This window comes from Capricornis sumatraensis, chromosome 5 (assembly GCF_032405125.1).
Source record: "Capricornis sumatraensis isolate serow.1 chromosome 5, serow.2, whole genome shotgun sequence".
In the NCBI taxonomy this organism is placed as follows: Eukaryota; Metazoa; Chordata; class Mammalia; order Artiodactyla; family Bovidae; genus Capricornis; species Capricornis sumatraensis.
This window is the reverse complement of record NC_091073.1, coordinates 66,739,675-66,764,407: the sequence shown is the minus strand read 5'-3', so window position 1 is coordinate 66,764,407 and position 24,733 is coordinate 66,739,675. Positions and strand designations below refer to the sequence as shown.

The following is a 24,733-nucleotide window of genomic DNA, read 5'->3' as shown; positions in this document are numbered from 1 at the left end:
AAATGGTAGGAAAATCTTTAGCTACTATTTCCAGTGCCTTTCATAGAGCCAGACTGATATCTAATATTATAATATATTCCTTTCATATGAAGGACCTTCTTTAATATTTCTTTTAGTGTAAAACTGCTGGTTATAAACTCTTTGTTTTGCCTTCATTCTTGAAAGACATGTTTGCTGAATACAGAATTGTAGATAGCCTTTTTAAGTATTTTAAAGATGTTGCTTGACTGTTTTATTGCTTGTATTTTTTTCTTATGCAAAATCTGACATCCTTACTCTCTGTTCTTCTATATTTAATATGTCTTACTTCTCTTGCTGCTCTTAATATTTTACCACTGACCTTGAACAAACTGATAATATGCCTTACTATATAGCTTTATGTTTCTTGTACTTGAGATTCATTGAAATCCTTCATCCAGAAGATCGTAATTTTCATCAAATTTGGAAAATTTTTGGTCATGATTTCTTCAAATATTTTTCTACCTCCTCCCAACTCCACTGATTTAGACATGTACTTTTCATATATAAACGGTAACTGGGGGATTAGAAGATCAGAATTTTGCAATCCTTATTGAATTAATGAATCTGGTACTAAGCACTGGAGGCTGTGATCATAAAAAGAGAGGTACCAGATAATAAGTGCTTTCTGCTTAAAGAACAATACTATAGACTTGCCAAAGGTATTAAACTTGAACATGTCTAAGCTTTAGATTCAAGTATTAATACAGAAGACAAAGAAGATGTAAAGCTGCCTCATAATGACTCAGAGAGTTAAATCTAGATCACAGAACCCTTCACATGTTCAATGACCCAGGTTTTTCAACAAATAAATATTCCAGGAAGAAAACATGGAGACATATTAGAAGCCTGTAGATTAAAAACAGAAGCTTGATAAAATTATAAGGAAAAGCTTGGAGTGATCAAGTGATCTTGACCATAGCCAAGATAGATGCTACTGTTTTAGAGCTCCTCTAGGTCACGTGAAGGGCTTCTCGAATGGTTGAAAAAGTTCTGGCTTTGATGTGATGGTATTTTAAGGATGTATAACAGTCCTTAAAAACAGTATTATTAATACTTATCAGTATTAGTCAGTATATGAAATATTGGTTTTATAAAGTTTTCTACATCTGCTATATTTTAAAATAAAAAAGGTTTTCAGAAAAAGAGGTGGATGAGCAGAATATAGCAAGTTCTCTACTCTGTAATGCTGAAAATGTTGGGCAAAATGCTGAAAAGAGCCTGTGGTTTTTGGAGATAGAAAGAGGAGAGCTTACTCACTGTGCCGCAAAAAAAAAAAAAAAGTATGGGGAGATAAAAATGTTAAAAACCTAAATTTCAAGAATGTGTGTGTGTGTGTGTATAACTGAGTCACTTTGCTCTACAGCAGAAATTGGCGAAACATTGTAAAACAACTATACTTCAACTTTGAAAAGTGGGGGAAAAAACCTTAAATCTCGAAGATTCAATCAATGCACCATATATGGAAAAGTGCTGTATTTTGGTATTTCTGTATTATCATTTTCTGATCATTGTGGAAAGGGAATATCCCAGGAAAATTCCAGTGAAGGAGAACATTCCAGGTACTGGCATATGAACATCAAAAGTGTGACTATAAGGTAATAAAACTGATTTACTGAACCGCCATTCCAAATACAACTTCAAATGAGAGTTATTCCATGAAAGTAAGTTACATGAGGAGACTATACACTTATTCTAATTTATGTTGCCATTGCTCAAAACAGTTTGGAACTCCTCTTTATAAACTTTATAATTCAGAGTTTATTTCCTTATGGGTGCAAGAAAATTGGTCTTATCACTATTGTCACACCATATTTTTATCAAGATCTGTATTATCCAGTCCAATCACCCACCTTAGTCACAAGACTTTGGTCGTTTCCAAAAATCAAATCCACCCTTGAAAGACGAAGATTTGCCACCATTGAGGATATTCAAAAGAATGTGCCACAGTCTGTGAAGGCAATTCAGAGGAATTCCAAAAATGCTCTGGGCAATGGCAGTGTCACTGCAATAAGTATTTAGCCTACTGAAGTGACTTAGAAGGAAATAAATAATTTTTATCATAAATTATGGCATATTTTAAAAAGTAAGTCATTACTTTATTATTTAAAAAATAGTTACTGGGGTATTGGCTTAAAAAGGTAAACCTTTCTTATATTATTTTTTAAGGATGAGATAAAGAAAAGCATTATCTCAGAAAAACTTTTCTTGTGAGTAATAATCCAGAAAGGGCCCTATTTGTTCTTGTTAATTGTTGTTGTGCTCAGTCTTGTCCGACTCTTGGTGACTTCATAGACTATAACCCATTAGGCTCCTCTGTCCATGGAATTTTTCAGGCAAGAATACTGGAGCAGGTTGCCATTTCCTACTCCAGGGGATCTTCCCAACCCAGGGATTGAACCCACATCTTTTGCATCTCCTGCATCAGCAGGCAGATTCTTTATCCCTAGTGCCACTTGGGAAACCCATTTATTCTTTCTAACCTACATTAAACGGTTAAAATTGCTATTTGAAGGTAAAGAAAAATCTTTATGAGTTTAACAAACACTCACCAACGTTATTACCAGAGATGAAGAATAGTAAGAAGATAAATACATTGGATTTCCAAACATGAATACAAAACAAAGGAAAACTGAAATCTGAAAATTGAATAAATACATTTTATAGTTATTAGATAAATATCATAATGCATACTTTGTCTACAAGGATACAGTCATTTCTAATATAAACTTTATTTGCATAGAATATTAATAAATAGATCTTGACCAAAGTGATAACAATTTCAACACACTGACAGGCTCTAAGTACCTTCAACACCATAAATATTATATAATAGAATTTAATTTTTTTCTCATTTGCAACCTGGCACAAAGGAAAAACAATTATTTCTACTGATTTAATAATGGAATGATATCAAAAGAAAGACTCAGTTATAAGTATTAGTTTTCTAATCTGAGTTTTGTTAAACTACTTAAGGACTTCTCTCAATAAGGAAGTTTTATTTTACATTCTTAGTAAAGATTTTCATTTTTTATTTTCTTAAAGGAGATGTGTTTGGAAACTAATAAAAACATTAATGGAAAAACATTTACAGTCATGCAAAGTATTAAAAAATCTCAGGTCTCAGAGAGAAAAGGCAGTTTCAAAAGTAGCAACAATAATAATAAAACAAAAAATTTTTAAGTTTCATTGAGTATAAAACATCTGCAGTCTAGTTGAAAGCAGAGTTACTCTAATATGTCATTCAGTTATCCTTCTAATATTATCAGCATCATATGTATTAAACACTACCTGAGAGGAGGTAAATAAAACAGTCAGTTATTTTATAAACTCTGAAATCTTATTTCAATATATGACTTATAAGTATTTAAAACTTTACCATGTTCGCATGAATTATCTTTTGAAACTTGTTTGGCTCAATGTACCCCACAATATACATAGGAAATAATGAGGCTATCTGAAATAAAAACATAAAAAAGCAGAAGTGAAAAAATGTAGAAAAGCATTTCCGTATTCATTAGCAAAGTAATTGTAAGAGGACAGTCATATTTCTAATAATTAAAGTCAGAATAATGTGAACCAACCTCCTCACTAATGACTGGAACAGCTCAAAAAAATACTAAAACTACTTGTATGAAAGGCTTCCCAGTGACTCAGTGATAAAGAATCTGCTTGCCAAGCAGGAGATATGGGTTCAGTTCCTGGCTTGGGAAGATACCCTGGAGAAGAAAATGGAAACCCACTTCAGCATTCTTGCCTGGGAAATCACATGGACAGAGGAGCCTGGCAGGCTACAGCCCATTGGGTTGCAAAAGAGTCAGACACGACTTGGCAACTAAACAACAACAACCTGTATGAAAGCCACAGACTACTAATAAGGCATAAAAGAATTAGGAAGCTAAGAGCAGAGAAAAGATAGAAATCTACACAGATGAGCATGACATTTTGGGTCACTTTTCTTCCAGAGGCATCTGTCAACTCCATCAGTAGCAGATGCCTGCCAGCTGAGAGGCAGTTGAGAGGTTTCTAATACTCAACAGTCAGGTAATCCCAAAAGTGAGATCCCTGCTAAGTCCTTAAGATTTGGTTTGGGACTTCGAAGAGTTATACTGCAAGTGTGAGTGCTCAGCCACTCAGTCATGTCTGACTCTTTGCAACCCCATGGCCTGCAGCCCCCAGTGTTCCTCTGACCTGATATTCTCCAGGCAAGGATACTGGAGTGGGTTGCCATTTCCTCCTCCAGAGGATCTTCCTGACAAAGGGATTGAACTCATGTCTCCTGTGTCTCTGCATTGGCAGGTGGATTCTTTACCGCTAAGCTACCTGGGAAGCCCCTAGATAACAGGCAACCAGAAATCAAAGCATCCCTCCTAAATACCGAATCCCATCTTTGAATTATCTCATTCTCTGATTGCAGGAGTATGATTAAAGATTGTTAGTCCCTGTATTTGCCTGCTGGAAGAAAATTTACTTTTCTCTGAAAGAAGTGAATATCATCTTAGTCTCAAATAACTCTATTGAACTCAAATTGTTCATGTACAATGTCCAATACCATATCAAAACTAATCAGATGTAGGAGGAGATATGACATTATCACTAAGACAACAGAAACAGATCTAAGAAGAATCCAAATCTAGTTCAGGGGTCAGCAAACTTTTTATGGAAAAAGCCAGATAGTAAATGTATTATGATTTATAGGCCACATGCAGACTCAACTCTATATTCTTCTATGTTTTTTAAACATTATAAAAATGTAAAAACTACTCTTAGCTCACAAATCATTCAAAAACATGTCTGGTATCATCAGACACAGACTCTACGTTTCACATATGCACACAAATAATACAGAAGATTGAAAATTCCAGGAGGGTACTGAAAGCCATAAAAAATAAAATAAAAATGTACAACTAGTATTACAATAATCAATAATAAGAAGTCAAAGATGGGTTTAAAAGCAGGTGAAACACATGCAAACAAACAAGTGATTAAATTGGAAGATACATCAGAAGAAAGCATTAAGTGACAAAAGGATGAATGAACAACATATGAAAGAACATAAGAGATGTAAAACATACAGTGTAAAGATCATAATTTACATCTCAGAAAGGGTTGAGGGATTTATACTTAAAAGACATTATACCTGAGAAGTTCCCAAAATCTACAGAAAAAAAAAAATCAAGCCCTGATTCATAACTAACCCACAGCAAAGGCTAAATTATAACAAATAAAACCTAACCACACTTAGACATGTCGTAGTAAAAACTGCTTATAACCAAAAGCAAAGAGTAAACACTTAAATAGAGTATGAAACTGACTTTAAGACTTACTATAAAGTTTCTGTAATCAAGACATCATGGTACTGGAGAAAAAATAAACAAACTGACCAAAGGAATAAAATAGAGAATTCCAAAACAGATCCATGCAATCACAGGCAACTGCGCTTTGACAACAGAGCAAAGGTAATTCAATGGAGAAATGACAGTCTTTTCAGTAAAATGTGCTGGAAGACTTGGACATGCATGTATTAAAAAAAAAAATCTAGATCTACACATTACGTCTTTCAAAAACTGACATAAATTTATCTTAGATTTAAATGTAGAACACAGACTAAAAAACTTCTAAAAGATAATACAGGAGAAAGTCAAGGCGATCTTGTTTAAGGATGAGTTTTTAGATAGACAAGCACAAGCATGATTCATGGGAAAAAACTGATAAACTGAACTTCCTTAAAATTAAAAATTCCAGCTCCACAAAAGACACTATAAAAAAACTAAAAGACAAGCCAGGTGTTTTGAGAAAATCATTACATAACTCATATCTAATAAAGGTCTAGCATATAAATACTAAGAACTCTCAAAACTCAGAAATAAGAAAACAAATAACCCAATTTAAAAGTGGGCAAAATATCAGAACAAATACCTAATCAAAGAAGATATGCAGAGGGCAAATAAGCACATATAAAGATGAGAAAGACAATACTACATTAGGGAACGGTGATTCAGAAAAACAAGATACTGCTACACACCTATTAGAGTGGCTGAAATTCAAAAACTTGACACAACTGGCAATTTCTTACAAAATCAATCTTACCATACAGTCCATCAATCACAATCCTGGGCACTTACCGAATTGAGCCGAAATCTTTTGCCCACTCAAAAGCTTCACATGATTTTTTATAGAATCCCAAATCATGTTATTTGGTGACTAGTCATGATCTTTTCAAGAGGTGAAAGGATAAACAAACCGTGGTACATTCAGACAACGGAATATTATTCATCAGTGAAAAGAAACAAGCTATCATTTCATGAAAAAACATGAAGGAACCTAAAATACATATGGCTAAGTGAAAGAAGACAGTCTAAAAAAGTGACATGAGATGCGGTCCTAAGATGGCGGCGGAATAGGACAGGGAGACCACTTTCTCCCTCACAAATTCATCAAAAGAACATTTCAACGCTGAGTAAATTCCACAAAACAACTTCTGAATGCTGGCAGAAGACATCAGGCACCCAGAAAAGCAGATCATTGTCTTCAAAAACAGTGAACCTCTCTGGGTGTCCCTCAATGTGGAGAAACTTTTAATCTTTAACCTAGATATTTTATCATTGGTGCTGTATAGATGGAGAAGTCTTGAGGCTACTATAAAATAAAACTGAAAATCAGAAGCAGGAGGCTTAAGTCCAAAGCCTGAGAACATCAGAGAACTCCTGAATCCAGGGAACATTAATCGACAGGAGCTCATCAAACGCCTCCATACCTACACTGAAACCAAGCACCACCCAAGGGCCAACAAGTTCCAGAGCAAGACATACCATGCAAATTCTCCAGCAACACAGGAACACACCCCTGAGCTTCAATATACAGGCAGCTCAAAGTTACTCCAAAACCATTGACATCTCATAACTCATTACTGGACACTTCATTGCACTCCAGAGAGAAGAAATCCAGCTCCACCCACCAGAACTCCAACACAAGCTTCCCTAACCAAGAAACCTTGACAAGCCACTGATACAACCCCACCCACAGCGAGGAAACTCCATAATAAAGAGAACTCCACAAATTTCCAGAATACAGAAAGGCCACCCCAAATGCAGCAATATAACCAAGATGAAGAGACAGAGGAATACCCAGCAGGTAAAGTAACAGGACAAATGTCCACCAAACCAAACAAAGGAGGAAGAGATAGGGAATCTACCTGATAGAGGATTCCAATTAATGATAGTGAAAATGATCCAAAATCTTGAAATCAAAATGGAATCACAGATAAATAGCCTGGAGACAAGGATTAAGAAGATGCAAGAAAGGTTTAACAAGGACCTAGAAGAAATAAAAAAAGAGTCAATATATAATGAATAATGCAATAAATGAGATCAGAAACACTCTGGAGGCAACAAATAGTAGAATAACGGAGGCAGAAGATAGGATTAGTGAAATAGAAGACAGAATGGTAGAAATAAATGAATCAGAGAGGAAAAAAGAAAAACGAATTAAAAGAAATGAGGACAATCTCAGAGACCTCCAGGACAATATGAAACGCTCCAACATTCGAATCATAGGAGTCCCAGAAGAAGAAGATAAAAAGAAAGACCATGAGAAAATCCTTGAGGAGATAATAGTTGAAAACTTCCCTAAAATGGGGAAGGAAATAATCACCCAAGTCCAAGAAACCCAGAGAGTCCCAAACAGGATCAACCCAAGGCGAAACACCCCAAGACACATATTAATCAAATTAACAAAGATCAAACATAAAGAACAAATATTAAAGGCAGCAAGGGAAAAACAACAAATAACACAAAAGGGGATTCCCATAACGATAACAGCTGATCTTTCAATAGAAACTCTTCAGGCCGGGAGGGAATGGCAAGACATACTTAAAGTGATGAAAGAAAATAACCTACAGCCCAGATTACTGTACCCAGCAAGGATCTCATTCAAATATGAAGGAGAAATCAAAAGCTTTACAGACAAGCAAAAGCTGAGAGAATTCAGCACCACCAAACCAGCTCTCCAACAAATGCTAAAGGATATTCTCTAGACAGGAAACACAAAAAGGGCGTATAAACCTGAACCCAAAACAAAGTAAATGGCAACGGGATCATACTTATCAATAACTACCTTAAACGTAGATGGGTTGAATGCCCCAACCAAAAGGCAAAGACTGGCTGAATGGATACAAAAACAAGACCCCTATATATGCTGCCTACAAGAGACCCACCTCAAAACAAGGGACACATACAGACTGAAAGTGAAGGGCTGGAAAAAGATATTCCACGCAAATAGAGACCAAAAGAAAGCAGGAGTAGCACTACTCATATCCAATAAAATAGACCTTAAAACAAAGGCTGTGAAAAGAGACAAAGAAGGCCACTAAATAATGATCAAAGGATCAATCCAAGAAGAAGATATAACAATTATAAATATATATGCACTCAACATAGGAGCACCACAATATGTAAGACAAATGCTAACAAGTATGAAAGGGGAAATTAACAATAACACAATAATAGTGGGAGACTTTAATACCCCACTCACACCTATGGGCAGATCAACTAAACAGAAAATTAACAAAGAAATGCAAACTTTAAATGATACAATAGACCAGTTAGACCTAATTGATATCTATAGGACATTTCACCCCAAAACAATGAATTTCACCTTTTTCTCAAGTGCTGATGAAACCTTCTCCAGGATAGATCACATCCTGGTCCATAAATCTTGCCTTAATAAATTCAAAAAAATTGAAATCATTCTAAGCATCTTTTCTGACCATAATGCATTAAGATTAGATCTCAATTACAGGAGAAAAACTATTAAAAATTCCAACATATGGAGGCTGAACAATATGCTGCCGAATAACCAACAAATCACAGAAGAAATCAAAAAAGAAATCAAAATATGCATAGAAACGAAGGAAAATGAAAACACAACAACCCAAAACCTGTGGGACACTATAAAAGCAGTGCTAAGAGGAAAGTTCATGGCAACACAGGCATACCTCAAGAAACAAAAAAAAAAGTCAAATAAATAACCTAACTCTACACCTAAAGCAACTAGAAAAGGAAGAAATGGAGAACCCCAGGGTTAGTAGAAGGAAAGAAATCTTAAAAATTAGGGCAGAAATAAATGCAAAAGAAACAAAAGAGACCATAGCAAAAATCAACAAAGCCAAAAGCTGGTTCTTTGAAAGGATAAATAAAATTGACAAACCATTAGCCAGAATCATCAAGAAACAAAGGGAGAAAAAAATCAAATCAATTAGAAATGAAAATGGAGAGATCACAACAGACAACACAGAAATACAAAGGATCATAAGAGACTACTATCAGCAATTATATGCCAATAAAATGGACAACGTGGAAGAAATGGACAAATTCTTGGAAAAGTACAACTTTCCAAAACTGAACCAGGAAGAAATAGAAAATCTTAACAGACCCATCACAAGCACGGAAATTGAAACTGTAATCAGAAATCTTCCAGCAAACAAAAGCCCAGGTCCAGACGGCTTCACAGCTGAATTCTACCAAAAATTTCGAGAAGAGCTAACACCTATCCTACTCAAACTCTTCCAGAAAATTGCAGAGGAAGGTAAACTTCCAAATTCATTCCATGAGGCCACCATCACCCTAATACCAAAACCTGACAAAGATGCCACAAAAAAAGAAAACTACAGGCCAATATCACTGATGAACATAGATGCATAAATCCTTAACAAAATTCTAGCAATCAGAATCCAACAACACATTAAAAAGATCATACACCATGACCAAGTGGGCTTTATCCCAGGGATGCAAGGATTCTTCAATATCTGCAAATCAATCAATGTAATTCACCACATTAACAAATTGAGAAATAAAAGCCATATGATTATCTCAATAGATGCAGAGAAAGCCTTTGACAAAATTTAACATCCATTTATGATAAAACCTCTCCAGAAAGCAGGAATAGAAGGAACATACCTCAACATAATAAAAGCTATATATGACAAACCCACAGCAAACATTATCCTCAATGGTGAAAAATTGGAAGCATTTCCCCTAAAGTCAGGAACAAGACAAGGGTGTCCACTTTCACCACTACTATTCAACATAGTTTGGAAGTTTTGGCCACAGCAATTAGAGCAGAAAAAGAAATAAAAGGATTCCAAATTGGAAAAGAAGTAAAACTCTCACTGTTTGCAGATGACATGATCCTCTACATAGAAAACCCTAAAGACTCCACCAGAAAATTACTAGAGCTAATCAATGAATATAGTAAAACTGCAGGATATAAAATCAACACACAGAAATCCCTTGCATTCCTATACACTAATAATGAGAAAGTAGAAAAAGAAATTAAGGAAACAATCCCATTCACCATTGCAAAGAAAAGAATAAAATACTTAGGAATATATCTACCTAAAGAAACTAAAGACCTATATAGAGAAAACTATAGAACACTGGTGAAGGAAATCAAAGAGGACACTAATAGATGGAGAAATATACCATGTTCATGGATCAGACAAATCAATATAGTGAAAATGAGTATACTACCCAAAGCAATCTACAGATTCAATGCAATCCCTATCAAGCTACCAGCAGTATTTTTCACAGAGCTAGAACAAATAATTTCACAATTTGTATGGAAATACAAAATACCTCAAATAGCCAAAGCAATCTTGAGAAAGAAGAATGGAATTGGAGGAATCAACCTGCCTGACTTCAGGCTCTACTACAAAGCCACAGTCATCAAGACAGTATGGTACTGGCACAAAGACAGAAATACAGATCAATGGAACAAAATAGAAAGCCCAGAGATAAATCCACACACCTATGGACACCTTATCTTCGACAAAGGAGCCAAGAATATACAATGGATTAAAGACAATCTCTTTTAACAACTGGTGCTGGGAAAACTGGTCAATCACTTGTAAAAGAATGAAACTAGAACACTTTCTAACACCATACACAAAAATAAACTCAAAATGGATTAAGATTTAAATGTAAGACCAGAAACTATAAAACTCCTAGAGGAGAACATAGGCAAAACACTCTTTGACATAAATCACAGCAGGATCCTCTGTGATCCATCTCCCAGAATACTGGAAATAAAAGCAAAAATAAACAAATGGGATCTAATTAAAATTAAAAGCTTCTGTACAACAAAGGAAACTATAAGCAAGGTGAAAAGACAGTCTTCAGAATGGGAGAAAATAATAGCAAATGAAGCAACTGACAAACAACTAATCTCAAAAATATACAAGCAACTTATGCAGCTCAATTCCAGATAAATAAATGACCCAATCAAAAAAATGGGCCAAAGAACTAAATAGACATTTCTCCAAAGAAGACATACAGATGGCTAACAAACACATGAAAAGATGCTCAACATCACTCATTATCAGAGAAATGCAAATCAAGATCACAATAAGGTACCATTTCACACCAGTCAGAATGGCTGTGATCCAAAAGTCTACAAGCAATAAGTGCTGGAGAGAGTATGGAGAAAAGGGAACCCTCTTACACTGTTGGTGGGAATGCAAACTAGTACAGCCACTATGGAGAACAGTGTGGAGATTCCTTAAAAAACTGGAAATAGAACTGCCTTATGACCCAGCAATCCCACTGCTAGGCATACACACCAAGGAAACCAGAATTGAAAGAGACACGTGTACCCCAATGTTCATCGCAGCACTGTTTATAATAGCCAGGATATGGAGCAACCTAGAGGTCCATCAGCAGACGAATGGATAAGAAAGCTGTGGTACATATACACAATGGAGTATTACTCTGCCATTAAAAAGAATACATTTGAATCAGTTCTAATGAGGTGGATGAAACTGGAGCCTATTATACAGAGTGAAGTAAGCCAGAAAGAACACCAATACAGTATACTAACACATATTATGGAATTTAGAAAGATGGTAATGATAACCATGTATGCAAGACAGCAAAAGAGACACAGATGTATAGAACAGACTTTTGGATTCTGTGGGAGAAGGAGAGGGTGGGATGATTTGGGAGAAGGCATTGAAACATGTATAATAATATGATATATGAAACAAATTGCCAGTCCAGGTTGGATGCATGAATAGGATGCTTGGGGCTGGTGCACTGGGATGACCCAGAGAGATGATATGGGGAGGCTGGTGGGAAGGGGGTTCAGGATTGGGAACTCATGTATACCCATGGTGGATTCATGTCAATGTATGGCAAAACCAATACAGTATTGTAAAGCAAAAAATAATAATAATAAAATAAAATAAATTTTAAAAAATAAATAAATAAAAATTAAAAAGTGACATATGATTCTAACTATATGACATTTTATTCTGGCTGTATTTTATTTCATTAAAAATTGCAGAGCTCAACTGTGAATTACAGTATTAACATTTCTTGTATTTTAGATGACTGCATTCACAATAACAATTAAGACTGGACCCAGGAATTCTTTTGTTTGGGCCTTTGAAAAGTCCCATGCAACTTAACATTCAGCAGTGATCTGATTATGGATTTGTTGTAGAAGTAGAACAATGATGGATAATTCATTTAAGAATTCCAAAGAGATTTTTATTTCAAGAAGTACCAGTTGGAGATGGTTGATGACTTCCAAGTAACAACCAATTTACCTGAATATAGTTTCCCTGAATTTTGCTTATAACTTAATTGCTTGGAGCTTAAAGTACAGTTTTCTGGAAATGAGGCTATAAATTCAAATCTATTCAATGGATACCAGAGGGCCAATGCTATCTTCACCCCAAAGAAACGTACTTGCTGGTGGTGTGGGAAAAAAGGCAAGGACACAAATGTCTCAGCAAACCTCTTTTCAACACATTATCAAGTGCCTCATGGAGCAAGCTCAAGCAAGGCCATAGAACCTCAGAGTCACAGAATGCATAAATTGTTACAGGTTTATTCTATTGATCAACTACCCAGAACTCTATGATTTAACTTATCAAGAATTCAAAATTATTTTTGCGGAAACTCAATGAGCTACAAGAAAACACAGAAACACAATTCAATAAAATTAGGAAAACAGTATGTGAACAACATGAGAAGATTAACAAAGAGATAAAAATTATTTTAAAAAGAACCAAACAAATTCTGGAACTGAAGAATCCAATCAATGAAATGAAAAATGCAACAGAGTAGCAACATCAGAAGAGACCAAACAGCAGACAAAACAGCGAGTTAGACAGGAACTCCTGAAATACTCTATCAGGGGAGAGCAAAGGAAAAAGCAATGAAAAAACAGTGAAGAAAGCCTATGTGATCTATATGAAAACATTAGATGATCAAACATCAGAATCACTGGAGTTTTATGAGAAGAGAAAGAGAAGAGGTAGAAAGTTTATTTAAAGAAATAACAGTTGAGAACTTCCATACCTACAAAGAAATCTGGACATTCAAGTTCACAAAGCTAATAAATCACCCCATCACTATGACTCAAAAAGACCTTCCCTAAAGCACACCATGATGAAACTGTCAAAAATCAGAGACAGAGAGAACCCCAAAAGCAGCAAAAGAAAAAAAGAAGTTGCCATTACACTATCAACTATCGAAATCAAAACAGTATGGTTCAGGAATAAATAATATACATACCAGCGGAACAGACTGAGTGGCCAGAAATAAACCCATGCATATACAGTCAACTAATATTTGACAAAGAAACCAAGAATACTTAGGGGGAAAGATAGTGTCTTAAATAAATGGTGGCAAGAAAACTGGATATTCACATAAAATTGGACTTTTATCCACATTATTCACAAAAAATAATTAAAATGGATTTTAAAGACTTAAATATAAAACCAGATGCCACAAAACTTTTAGAAGAAAACCTGGGGAATAAGCTCCCTGACCTTGGTCGTTTCAATGATCTTTTGGATTGTAACACCAAAAGCACAAGCAACAAAAGCAAAAATCAACAAGTGAAACTACATCAAACTAAAAAACCTCATGCACATCAAAAAAAAAAAAATGAAAAGGCAACCTATTCAATAAGAGAAAATATCTGCAGAGCATATATTGGGTAAAAGATTAATATCCCAAATGCATAAAGAACTCTACAACTCAATAACAAAAAATGATTAAAAATTGGTAGAAGAAAAATGAATATTTTTTGAAAGAAGACATCCAAATGGCCAACAGGTACACAAAAAGACACTCAACATCACTAAGTATCAGGAAATGAAATCAAATCCTCTATGAGATATCTGCTCACACGTATTAGAATGGCTATAATCAAGAAGACAAAAGAAAACAAATGTTGGTGAGGATGTGGAGGAAAGGGAACACTTGTGATGCACTGTTGAGAAGTTCAGTCACTCAGTCGTGTCTGACTGCGATGCCATGGACTGCAGCACGCCAGGATTCCCTATCCATCACCAACTCCCAGAGCCTACTCAAACTCATGTCCATTGAGTCAGTGATGCCATCCAACCATCTCATCCTCTGTTGTCCCGTTCTCCTGTCTTCAATCTTTCCCAGGATCAAGGTCTCTTCCAATGAGTCAGTTCTTTGCATCAGGTGGCCAAACTATCAGAGTTTCAGCTTCAGCATCAGTCCTTCCACTGAATATTCAGGACTGATTTCCTTTAGGATTAACTGGTTGTACTGCTTGCTCTGTTAGTAGAAATGCAAACTGGTGGAGCCACTATGGAAAACATTATGGAGGTTCCTCAAAAAATTTAAAATACAACTACCATACGAGCCAGCAATCCCACTTCTGGTACATATTCCAAAGGAAATGAAAACAGAATATTGAAGACATCCCTGCACATCTATATTCACAATAGCCAAGGTATGAAAACAACCTAAGTGTCCATCAATAGATGAATGGATAAAGAAGAAGTGTATACACACACACACACTATGGAGTAATACTCAACCATGAGAAAGAAGGAAATCCTGACATTTGCGACAACACAGATGAACCTTGAGGGCATTATACTAAGTGAGAGAATTCAGATAAAGACTAGGTTGGCCAAAAAGTTTGTTTGGTTTCTGGTAACTTCTCACAGGAAAAAAAACAAACAAATTTTCTGGCCAACTCAACACTTCATATCACCTTATATGGAATCTAAAAAAGCCAAACTTGTCAAAATAGAGAGTAGAATGTTGACTGGGGGCTTGGGGGTAGGGGAATGAGGGAGATGTTGGACAAAGTGTATAAATTTGCAACTAGAAGATGAATCGCGGAGTCAGACACAACTGAGCGAGACTGAACTGAGAAGATGAATAAGTCCTGGAGATCTAATGTACTGCATAGTTATTACACTCAGTACTATACTAGATAAGTCACAGTTGCTAAGAGACTAGATCTTAAATGTTCTCACCACAAAAATGAAATAATAATTATGTGACTTGATAGAGGTGTTAACACTATGATACTAATCAGGTGATAATCATATTGTAATACAATAATGTATCAAATCAACACACTGTACACTTTACAAAATGTTAATAACAGCTCAATAAAAAATTAAAAAAAAAGTCTAGTTCATCTTTTGAATGGATAAAAAATCATTAAGGCAATATCAAAATTACCCAAGGAACTAAACAGTTTCATCAGCACCACTAAATTAATACATTTGCTTGCAAGGAAATGATGTACACTAGAAATCTATTCTACTATGTTGGCATATGCAAATAATGAAAACCATAGAAACTCCGTGTTATTAATAGTTATAGATCAAATATAAGGAAGTAAGGCAGAGTGAATATTCTAAATATGCTTCAGACATGTGGCATAAACTAAATTGAGATTATAACTTCATTTTTTATAGACAATTCCACATACAAAAGATTCTTGGCAGAATTTCTCACTGCCAATAAAGAATATCATTACATATTACCAGTGTTTGTTAGTTAAGTGGAAAGGAGCTCTAACAAAAATTCATAGTAGGAAATTTCATCAAAATTGATCTTATACTCTGCTTCCATGGTGGCTCAGATGGTAAAGAATCTGACCACAGTGTGGAAAAACCAGGTTTGATCCCTGGGTCAGGAAGATACCCCAGAGTAGGAAATAGCAACCCACTCCAGTATGCTTGGCTGGAAAATTCCATAGACAGAGGACCCCAGTGGGCTATAGTCCATGGGGCCAGAAATAGTTGGCAACTGACCACCTGATGCGAAGAGCTAACTCACTTGAAAAGACCCTGATGCAGGAGATTGAGGGCAGGAGGAGAAGGGGACAACAGAGGATGAGATGGTTGGATGGCATCACTGACTCAATGGACATGAGTTTGGGTAAACTCCAGGAGTTGGTGATGGACCGAGAGGCCTGGTGTGCTGCGGTCCATGGGGTCCAAAGAGTTGGACATGACTGAGCACCTGAACTGAACTGACTGACGAACACTTTCACTTTCTGTTTCCCCAGCTCAGTTTCTTGTCATTAATTACTTAGTTGTTTGGGGTAACAGGATATGGTCTCAGTTTACTCCATAATATCAAGATTAAAGCTCTGAGAAATGGTGTCCAGTATGATTCTGCTCTTCAGACAAAACAGCCAACATTTAGCTGGAATAGAAGCAGAAATCTCCTAGCATGAAGAGTTTAAGTGGTCCTTATCATGTTATGCAGGTTGGCACCTAAAATGATTACTCAGGCAAAAGGAGAATCTACAGGTAGAATTACAGAGATCACCTCAAATACCAATAGGAAAAATTATGGATTGAAATAAGAGCAAAAACCCTGTTTTACAGGTTGACCTTTAATATCTGCCTAACCAACACATGAACAGAAGGTAGGATTACATAATTTTTAAAAAATCAAACATGTATGTCAACTTTATAATCATTCAATATGTTGAAAATCTGTTAGGACACAAATGTAATCATATTTAAAATTTCTCCAAAATGATAAAGAACATTTAAAAAAGAATGCATGTATGTGTATAACTGAGTCACTCTGCTGTATAGCAGAAATTAGCACAGAACTGTTAATCAACTATACTTCAACAAAAAAATTTTTTCAGTGGAAACAACCAAGTATATCTTGCATTCAGCTTAAATAAGTTTAAAATCATCTTACCTGTGTAAAAAGTATAAACTGAGCAAATTGCCAGGGAAGCATAAAAGCAACATTGGAAAGGCAGAGTGCAATAAAGGGCCTTCTACTATTGTTCTTGGTCCTTAATGAAGAGAATTGACACCAATAAGTTTTACTATATATAAAAGTAGCCTATCATTGAACTGAAAGACTGGTTGCAAAATGTTAAAATCTAATGATCCCCTTACCTTTGATGTAAGATAACAAAATACAGTTAACTTTTAAAAGCACATTAAAAAGAACAAAATATTTGAATTATAAAAATGCTTATAATAAAACAATCAAAATTAGAGCTTTAAATAAGACATTGTATCTAGTTTACCAGTAAGTATTTTAAACATACAGCACAATAATTAGTCATTATTTTTTAATCAACTTTTAATGGAGTATAATCCATAAAAATAATGAATCACACTTCTGTATACCTAAAACTAATATAATACTGTAAAACAACTATATTCAACTAAAACTTTATTTTCCTTTAACGATGCATGACATTAGACATTTAATACTCCAGCAAGAAGGTCAGAAAATAGAATGTGAACTGACTTTGCATACCTTGAGATATTTATATTATATGAGCAGCAGTAGCTTTCATATACCACCACTTTTAAGTTTTGAAAAATATTAAGTGCTGGTGAAATTATAAGCTAACGACTAAGAGAGAAATTTAAAGGTCATTTTCAATGATGACTTCAAAGGAATGATTCTGGAATACAGTTAATCTAATGCATATTGAAATTTAAACTGTCCATTTTTCAATTATGAGATATATCAGTAACCAATACCTTTTACCATATAAAACATAGTATCTTTTAGAATATGAAAAAAGGAAATGCAAACATTTTGTGTAAACTATAAAACTCTGTTATTTTTCTAAAGGTGATACACTGTTATAATATGGTACATATATTTTCAAAAGTAAAAATTGTAATGATCATACTGTTTATAATATATCACAAAATATATTAAGTACTCAATTATGGTTACAAAATAAAAATTATTTTTGACTAAAGTCCATCCTAAAGGAAATCGGTCCTGAATATTCATTGGAAGGAATGATGCTGAAGCTGAAACTCCAATACTTTGGCCACCTGATGCAAAGAGCTCACTCATTTGAAAAGACCCTGATTCTGGGAAAGATTGAAGGTGGGAGGAGAAGGGGACGACAGAGGATGAAATGGTTGGATGGCATCACCAACTCAATGGACATGAGTTTGAGTAAGCTCTGGAAGCTGGTGATGGACAGGGAGGCTTGGCGAGCTGTAGTCCATGGGGTCACAAAGAGTCGGACACAACTCAGTGACTAAACTGAACTGAACTGAAAGTATGGAGTATAACACATGCATTCAAGCATACAGTGCTAAGTGTTCTAATTCACTTATTTCCTTCCATGAAATCTCTGCCTGGCCAGACTAATATCACTTCAAAAAATTTAAACAAATAGAAAATAAATGGATAAAAATTAGATTTCCAAATCCAAATTCAATCTAAAAAAAAACCTTTCCTATAGGTAAGGTAGTCTGCACCTTTTTAGAGGTTGTTATTACCCCAGTTTCCCTTTATATATCTTCTTTAAGTGAACACATAAGGGGCTTTAAACGGCTACAAGACAGTGTGCTAAGTGCTCCATGGTTAAAGACATAAATGTAGCATGGTCTCTGTTTTCAGTGGCATTTTACTATATTAAGTGTATATTCAGACATTTGTGCATGTGTGCTGTATTAACAAATTTATGGTTTTCAGAAAGAAAGAAGATGTACACAAATGATCTTAATATAGGCAAAATCTGAAGGGTACTAATAAGTAATCACTAATAATGATCACTCTCCCATTTCTCTGGGAGTTTGGAGGGGACAGTGATCACTATTTGATTCAGTGATAGATCTCAATAACATTCTATGAAACCTATCTATGTGATAAAGTTATTTATAGCATTCTACTATTTATGCTTCTGATGTTGTTGCTCAGACTTTTAAATTTTCTGACATGCTTATAAAGTTAATCCCAAACAAAATATATGTGCAGGGAAAAAAGCTGAGATGAAACCTTGGGTAAACCTCTAGAAATATCTGTAGTTCAGAAATATTAATAGACATATGAACATAGATACTCCTATGTAACTCAGCATTTCTCAAATTCATTTGTGCATCAAACACTTATTTCATGCTTCATCAAACCACAGATTGGAAAACAATGAGTCAGAATACAAGAGGACTGAGGGGAAAAAGTATTAGCTTCTCAAAACCCTTTGAATCTTTCTTGTTGTTCAGCGGCTATGTCATGTTTGACTCTTTGTGACCCCATGGATTGCAGCTTGCGAGGCCTCCCTGACTCTCACTATCTTCTGGAGTTTGCCCAAGTTCACGTCCACTGAACGAATTGGTGCTGCCATCCATTTCATCCTCTGTCGCCCTCTTCTCCTTTTGCCTTCAATCTTTCCTAGCATCAGGGTCTTTTCCAAAGAGTCTGCTCTTTTCACCAGGTGGCCAAAGTACTGGAGCTTCAGCTTCAGCATCAGTCCCTCCAATGAGTTTTCAGGATTGATGTCCTTTAGGATTGACTGGTTTGATTTCCTTGCTATCCAAGGGACTCTCGGGAGTCTTCTCTAATACCACAGTTGAAAAGCATAGTATTGTAAAGAAAAATAAAGTAAAAAATAAAAATTAAAAAAAACTAGGAATAAAACTAAAAAAAAAACCAAACAGCATCATATCTTTGGCGCTCTGCCTTCCTTATGGTCCAGCTCTCATATCTGCACATGACAATTGGAAAGAACATTGCTTTGACTATATGGACCTTTGTCAGCACAGTGATATCTTTGCTTTTCCACACACTGTCTAGATTTGTCATAACTTTCCTTCCAAGAAGCAAGCTTCTTCTAATTTCAAGGCTGCAGTCATCATCTGCAGTGATTTTAGGGCCCAAGAAGAGGAAAATTTGCCACTGCTTCCACTTTTCCCCCTTCTCTTTGTCATGAAGTGATGGGACCAGATGCCATGACCTTGGGGTTTTTTTTAAATGCTGAGTGTTAAGCTAGTTTTTTCACTCTCCTCTTTCACCCTCATCAAGAGGCTCTTTAGTTCGTCTTCACTTTCTGCCATTAGAGTGGTATCATCTGCTTATATGAGGCTGTGAGTATTTCTCCTGGCAATCTTGATTCCAGCTTGTAACTCATCCAGCCCAGCATTTTCCAAGATGTACTCTGCACATAAGTTAAATAAGCAGGGTAACAATATGCAGACTTGTCATACTCCTTTACTAATTTTTAACCAGTCAGTTTTTCTATGTAAGGTTCTAACTGTTGTAGGTTTCTCAAGAGACAAGTAAGATGGTCTGGTATTCCCATATGTTTAAGAATTTTCCAGTTTTTTTAGACCCACACAATCAAAAGTTTTAGCGTAGTCAATGAAACAGAAGTACATGGTTTTCTGGAATTCCCTTGCTTTCTCCATGATCCAATGAATGTTGGTAATTCGATCTCTGGTTCCTTTGCCTTTTCTAAACCCAGCTTGTACATCTGGAAGTTCTCAATGCATGTACTGATGAAGCCTACCTTGAAGTATTTTGAGCATAAGCTTACTATCATGGAAAGTGAGCACAGTTGTCCAGTAGTTCAAACATTTTTCAGCACAGACCTTCTTTGGAATTGGGATGAAGACTTACTCTTCTAGTCTGGTGGCCACTGTTGGGTTTTCCAAATTTGCTGACATATTGAGTGCAGTAGTTCAACAGCCTTATCTTTTAGGATTTGAAATAGTTCAGCTGGAATTCCATCATCTCCACTAGCTTTATGAGTAGTGTCCAACTACTCAGTCATGTCCAACTCTTTGTGACCCCATGGAATTCTCTAGGCCAGAATACTAGAGTGGGTAGCCTTTCCCTTCTCCAGGGGATCTTCCTGACCCAGGAATAGAACTGGGGTCTCCTGCATTGCAGGTGGATTCTTTACCAGCTGAGCTATCAGGGAAGCCCCTTATTGGTAGCAATGCTTCCTAAAGCCCACTTGACTTCACACTCCAGGATGTCTGGCTCTAGGTGAATGACCACAGCATCATGGGTATCTGGGTCATTAAGACCTTTTTTGTACAGTTCTTGCCACCACCTCTTCTTAATCTCTTCTGACTCTGTTAGGTCTTTACCATTTCTGTCCTTTATCATGCTCATCCTTGGATGAAATGTTCCTTTGATATCTTCAATTTTTTTTGACAAAATCTCCAGTCTTTCCCATTCTATTGTTTTCTTCTATTTTTCTGCATTGTTCATTGAAGAGGCTTTTTGTCTCTCCCTGCTATTCTTTGGAACTCTGCATTCAGTTGGGTATATCTTTCCCTATCTCCCTTGCTTTCTGCTTCTCTTTTTCCTTCAGCTATTTGTAAAGCCTCCTCAGACTGCCACTTTGCCTTCTTGCATTTCTTTTTCTTTGGGATGGTTTTGGTCACTGTCTCCTGTATGAACCTCTGTCCATAGTCCTTCAGGCACTCTGTTCAGTAGATCTAAACCCTTGAATCTATTTGTCATCTCCACTGTACAATTATAAGGGGTTGGATTTAGGTCATACCTGAATCACCTAGTAGTTTTGCCAACTTTCTTTAGCTAAAGCCTGAATTTTCCTATAAGCAGCTGATGATCTGAGCCACAGTCAGCCCTAGGTGTTGTTTTTGCCGACTGTATAGAACTTCTCGATCTTCAGCTGCAAAGAATACAATCAATCTGATTTTGGTATTGACCATTTAGTGATGTCCATGTGTAGAGTCATCTCTTGTGTTGTTGGAAAAGGGTGTTTGCTATCACCAGTGCATTCTCTTGGCAGAATTTCGTTAGACTTTGCCCTGCTGCTTCATTTTGTGCTGCAAGGCCAAACTTGCCTGTTATCCTAGGTATCTCTTGACTTCTTACTTTTGCATTCCAATCCCCTATGATGAAAAGGACATCTTTTACGCTGTTAGTTCTAGAAGGCCTTGTAGGTCTTCATAGAACTGGTCAACTTCAGCTTCTTTAGCATCAGTGGTTGGGATGTAGACTCGGATTCCTGTGATGCTGAATGGATTACTGTGATACTTGAAACTTAACCAAATATATATGATCACAAACACATTGGTTTATTAAAACATAATGTAATTATCTAAAATCTGTAGCCTAAACTATTTTAAGTGGAAAGCAATTTTTTTACATAGTGATTTTAGATTTTTTTTTAAACTGGACACAATTTAACTTTGAATAATATTTAAAAACTGAACCTAAATTTAGTAACTATAACAATAGGTTGAAGTAATTCTGAGAAACTCATAATTTATCTAGATTTGTTTTACAAATTAAAATTACCTGAGAATCACAGTTAAGATGTACATCTGAAGTACAAGAAATGGATATGAAAAACTTTCCCGGAGAGGTGGTGTCCACATCACCCGAGTAGCCTGAAATCAATAAAATGCTTACTTTACTCTATGTTCCATTGCAATAAACATCATTAACTTAATAATCATGGGTTGGTTGGCCTTGGCTGGTCTTAGTAATTTTTGTATTAGGCTTATTTATTTCTGAATACCTGTATGGCTTCTCAGTTTTTGGAGTACTCTTATAGGACATAGTCATTAGGTAGAGAGCCATTAACCACCAAGTCCAGAAACAAGTGAAAGATAGATCAGGTCAAATGTAAGGACACCCAAAGGACAAAGAAGATGATAGGGTTAGGAGCAGTGAGGATTCTGGGAACAACAAACCAGATCCACACTCCAGCTCTGTAGTGACAACTGTGGCACCCCCATGGCTCTGGGACTTATGCATGCTCAGAAAAAAATAAACAAATGTCACCTAGGGCATTCACAAACACCAAGAGTTTGTACATGACAAATATAATGAGTACAGACATACGCTATAAATAATTAAGATTGCCTTGAATTTGTGAAATATACCTTTGGAAGAGTTAACTGCAAACTTCTAAAAACAAAGAGTATTTGGGAATCACTGATATGATGTTTATAAGTATTAATTATCAATAAATTTCATAGTCTTTAAAACTATTTTCAAGACAAATGGGACTATGATCTCAGGGACTATAGCCAGTCAGGCTCCTCTGTCCATGGAACTCTGCAGGCAAGAATACTGGAGTGGGTAGTCATTCTCTTCTCCAGAAAATCTTCCTAACCCAGGGGTTGAACTGGGGTCTCCTGCACAGCAGGCAGATTCATTACCATCTGAGCCACCAGGTAAACCCAGATAAATGGATGGGAATATTACAAAATTTTATATCAAGAATTCTGAAATTCTAGAAAAGAATCTAAACTCTTATAACCTTGCAAGAGTCTTAAAATTCATTGCTCTTCCTACAGGAAACTAAACTGTAAACCTTGGAAGATGAATTACACACAATATGTAGAAGAAGATTAAAACATAATGCATACTCAAAAGAAAAGCCTTGTCTTTGCATAAAGACAAGACACATCTTTTTGTATAACACATTGTTGACTGACAATATATTTAAGTTAATATATTTAAGATATTTATGTATAATTTTATGATTCCCTTCCCAGGTGGCGCTAGTGGGAAACAACCTGCCTGTCAATGTAGGCTGTGAGACACAGATTCGATCCTTGAGTCGGGAAGTTCCCCTGGAGGAAGGCACGGCAACCTACTCCAGTATTCTTGCCTGGAGAATCCCATGGACAGAGGAGCCTGGCAGACTACAGTCCATAGGGTCACACAGAGTTGGACATGACTGAAGCAACTTAGCACACATTTGTCTAATTGATTTTTTAAAAAATAACCATAACACATATATATGGAATTTAGAAATATGGTAATGATGACTCTGTATGCAAGACAGCAAAAGAGACACAGATGTGTAGAGCAGACTTTTGGACTCTGAGGGAGAGGGAGAGGGTGGGATGATTTGGGAGAATGGCACTGAAACATGTATACTATCATGTAAGAAACGAATCACCAGTCTATGTTCGATGCAGGATACAGGATGCTTGGGGCTGGTGCATGGGGATGATCCAGAGAGATGATATGGGGTGGGAGGTGGGAGGGGGGCTCATGTTTGGGAACTCATGTACACCCGTGGCGGATTCATGTCAATGTATGGCAAAACCAAAACAGTATTGTAAAGTAAAATAAAGTAAAAATTAAAATTAAAAAAAAATAACCATGTATCTACTTTTCCCAATGTAATGAATAGAGACTTCTACCTGATATAATCTCTGCCATAAGATATTACATATTTTGATTTCAAAAACTAGCAGTCAAGATTCTTCCACTTTTCACTCCTAAAACCTCAGCATCTAACACAGAACCTGGCACACATTTTGTACTTGTTTTGTTGAATGAATCTATCATATTCTAAATAAGTTTTCATGAGCTCTTTTTAGGTGAATCCTGTTTTGGTGGACTGAGTTACCAAGTTAATTTCTGTTTTGAATTCAGCTTGTGTTATTAAAAGGATCATGATGTAATAGAAGTGAGGTTTTAGAGCCAGAGAGAAGGATAAGAGGAAACCCAGCTTCATCATGGAGTCAATCAGGAATCTTGACTTTGTAATTTAACCGCTCCAAATTTCTATTTCATATCTTCTACTATGAAGATATCAACCACCTCTCAGTCTGATGGAAGTATATGAGATAATGTATATAAGGTGCCTGAACTCAACAAGTATAATATTTCCTTTTTCTACAAAATATATATAACAC

At 35.9% G+C, this 24,733-nt stretch overlaps 1 protein-coding gene across 1 annotated transcript in view; it reads right to left on the bottom strand.

Annotated features, from left to right (window-relative positions):
• The window catches only part of DPY19L2 (dpy-19 like 2), a 93,440-nt gene that overhangs the window by 41,764 nt on the left and 26,943 nt on the right, over positions 1 to 24,733 (bottom strand). Inside the window, exons 8-11 of the mRNA XM_068972835.1 lie at positions 22,371 to 22,462; positions 17,028 to 17,127; positions 3,398 to 3,475; positions 2,571 to 2,657 (exon numbers count right to left, since the gene is read on the bottom strand). Of these exons, the coding sequence (XP_068828936.1) occupies positions 2,571 to 2,657; positions 3,398 to 3,475; positions 17,028 to 17,127; positions 22,371 to 22,462 (357 nt within the window). The remainder of the gene's footprint in view (positions 1 to 2,570; positions 2,658 to 3,397; positions 3,476 to 17,027; positions 17,128 to 22,370; positions 22,463 to 24,733) is intronic.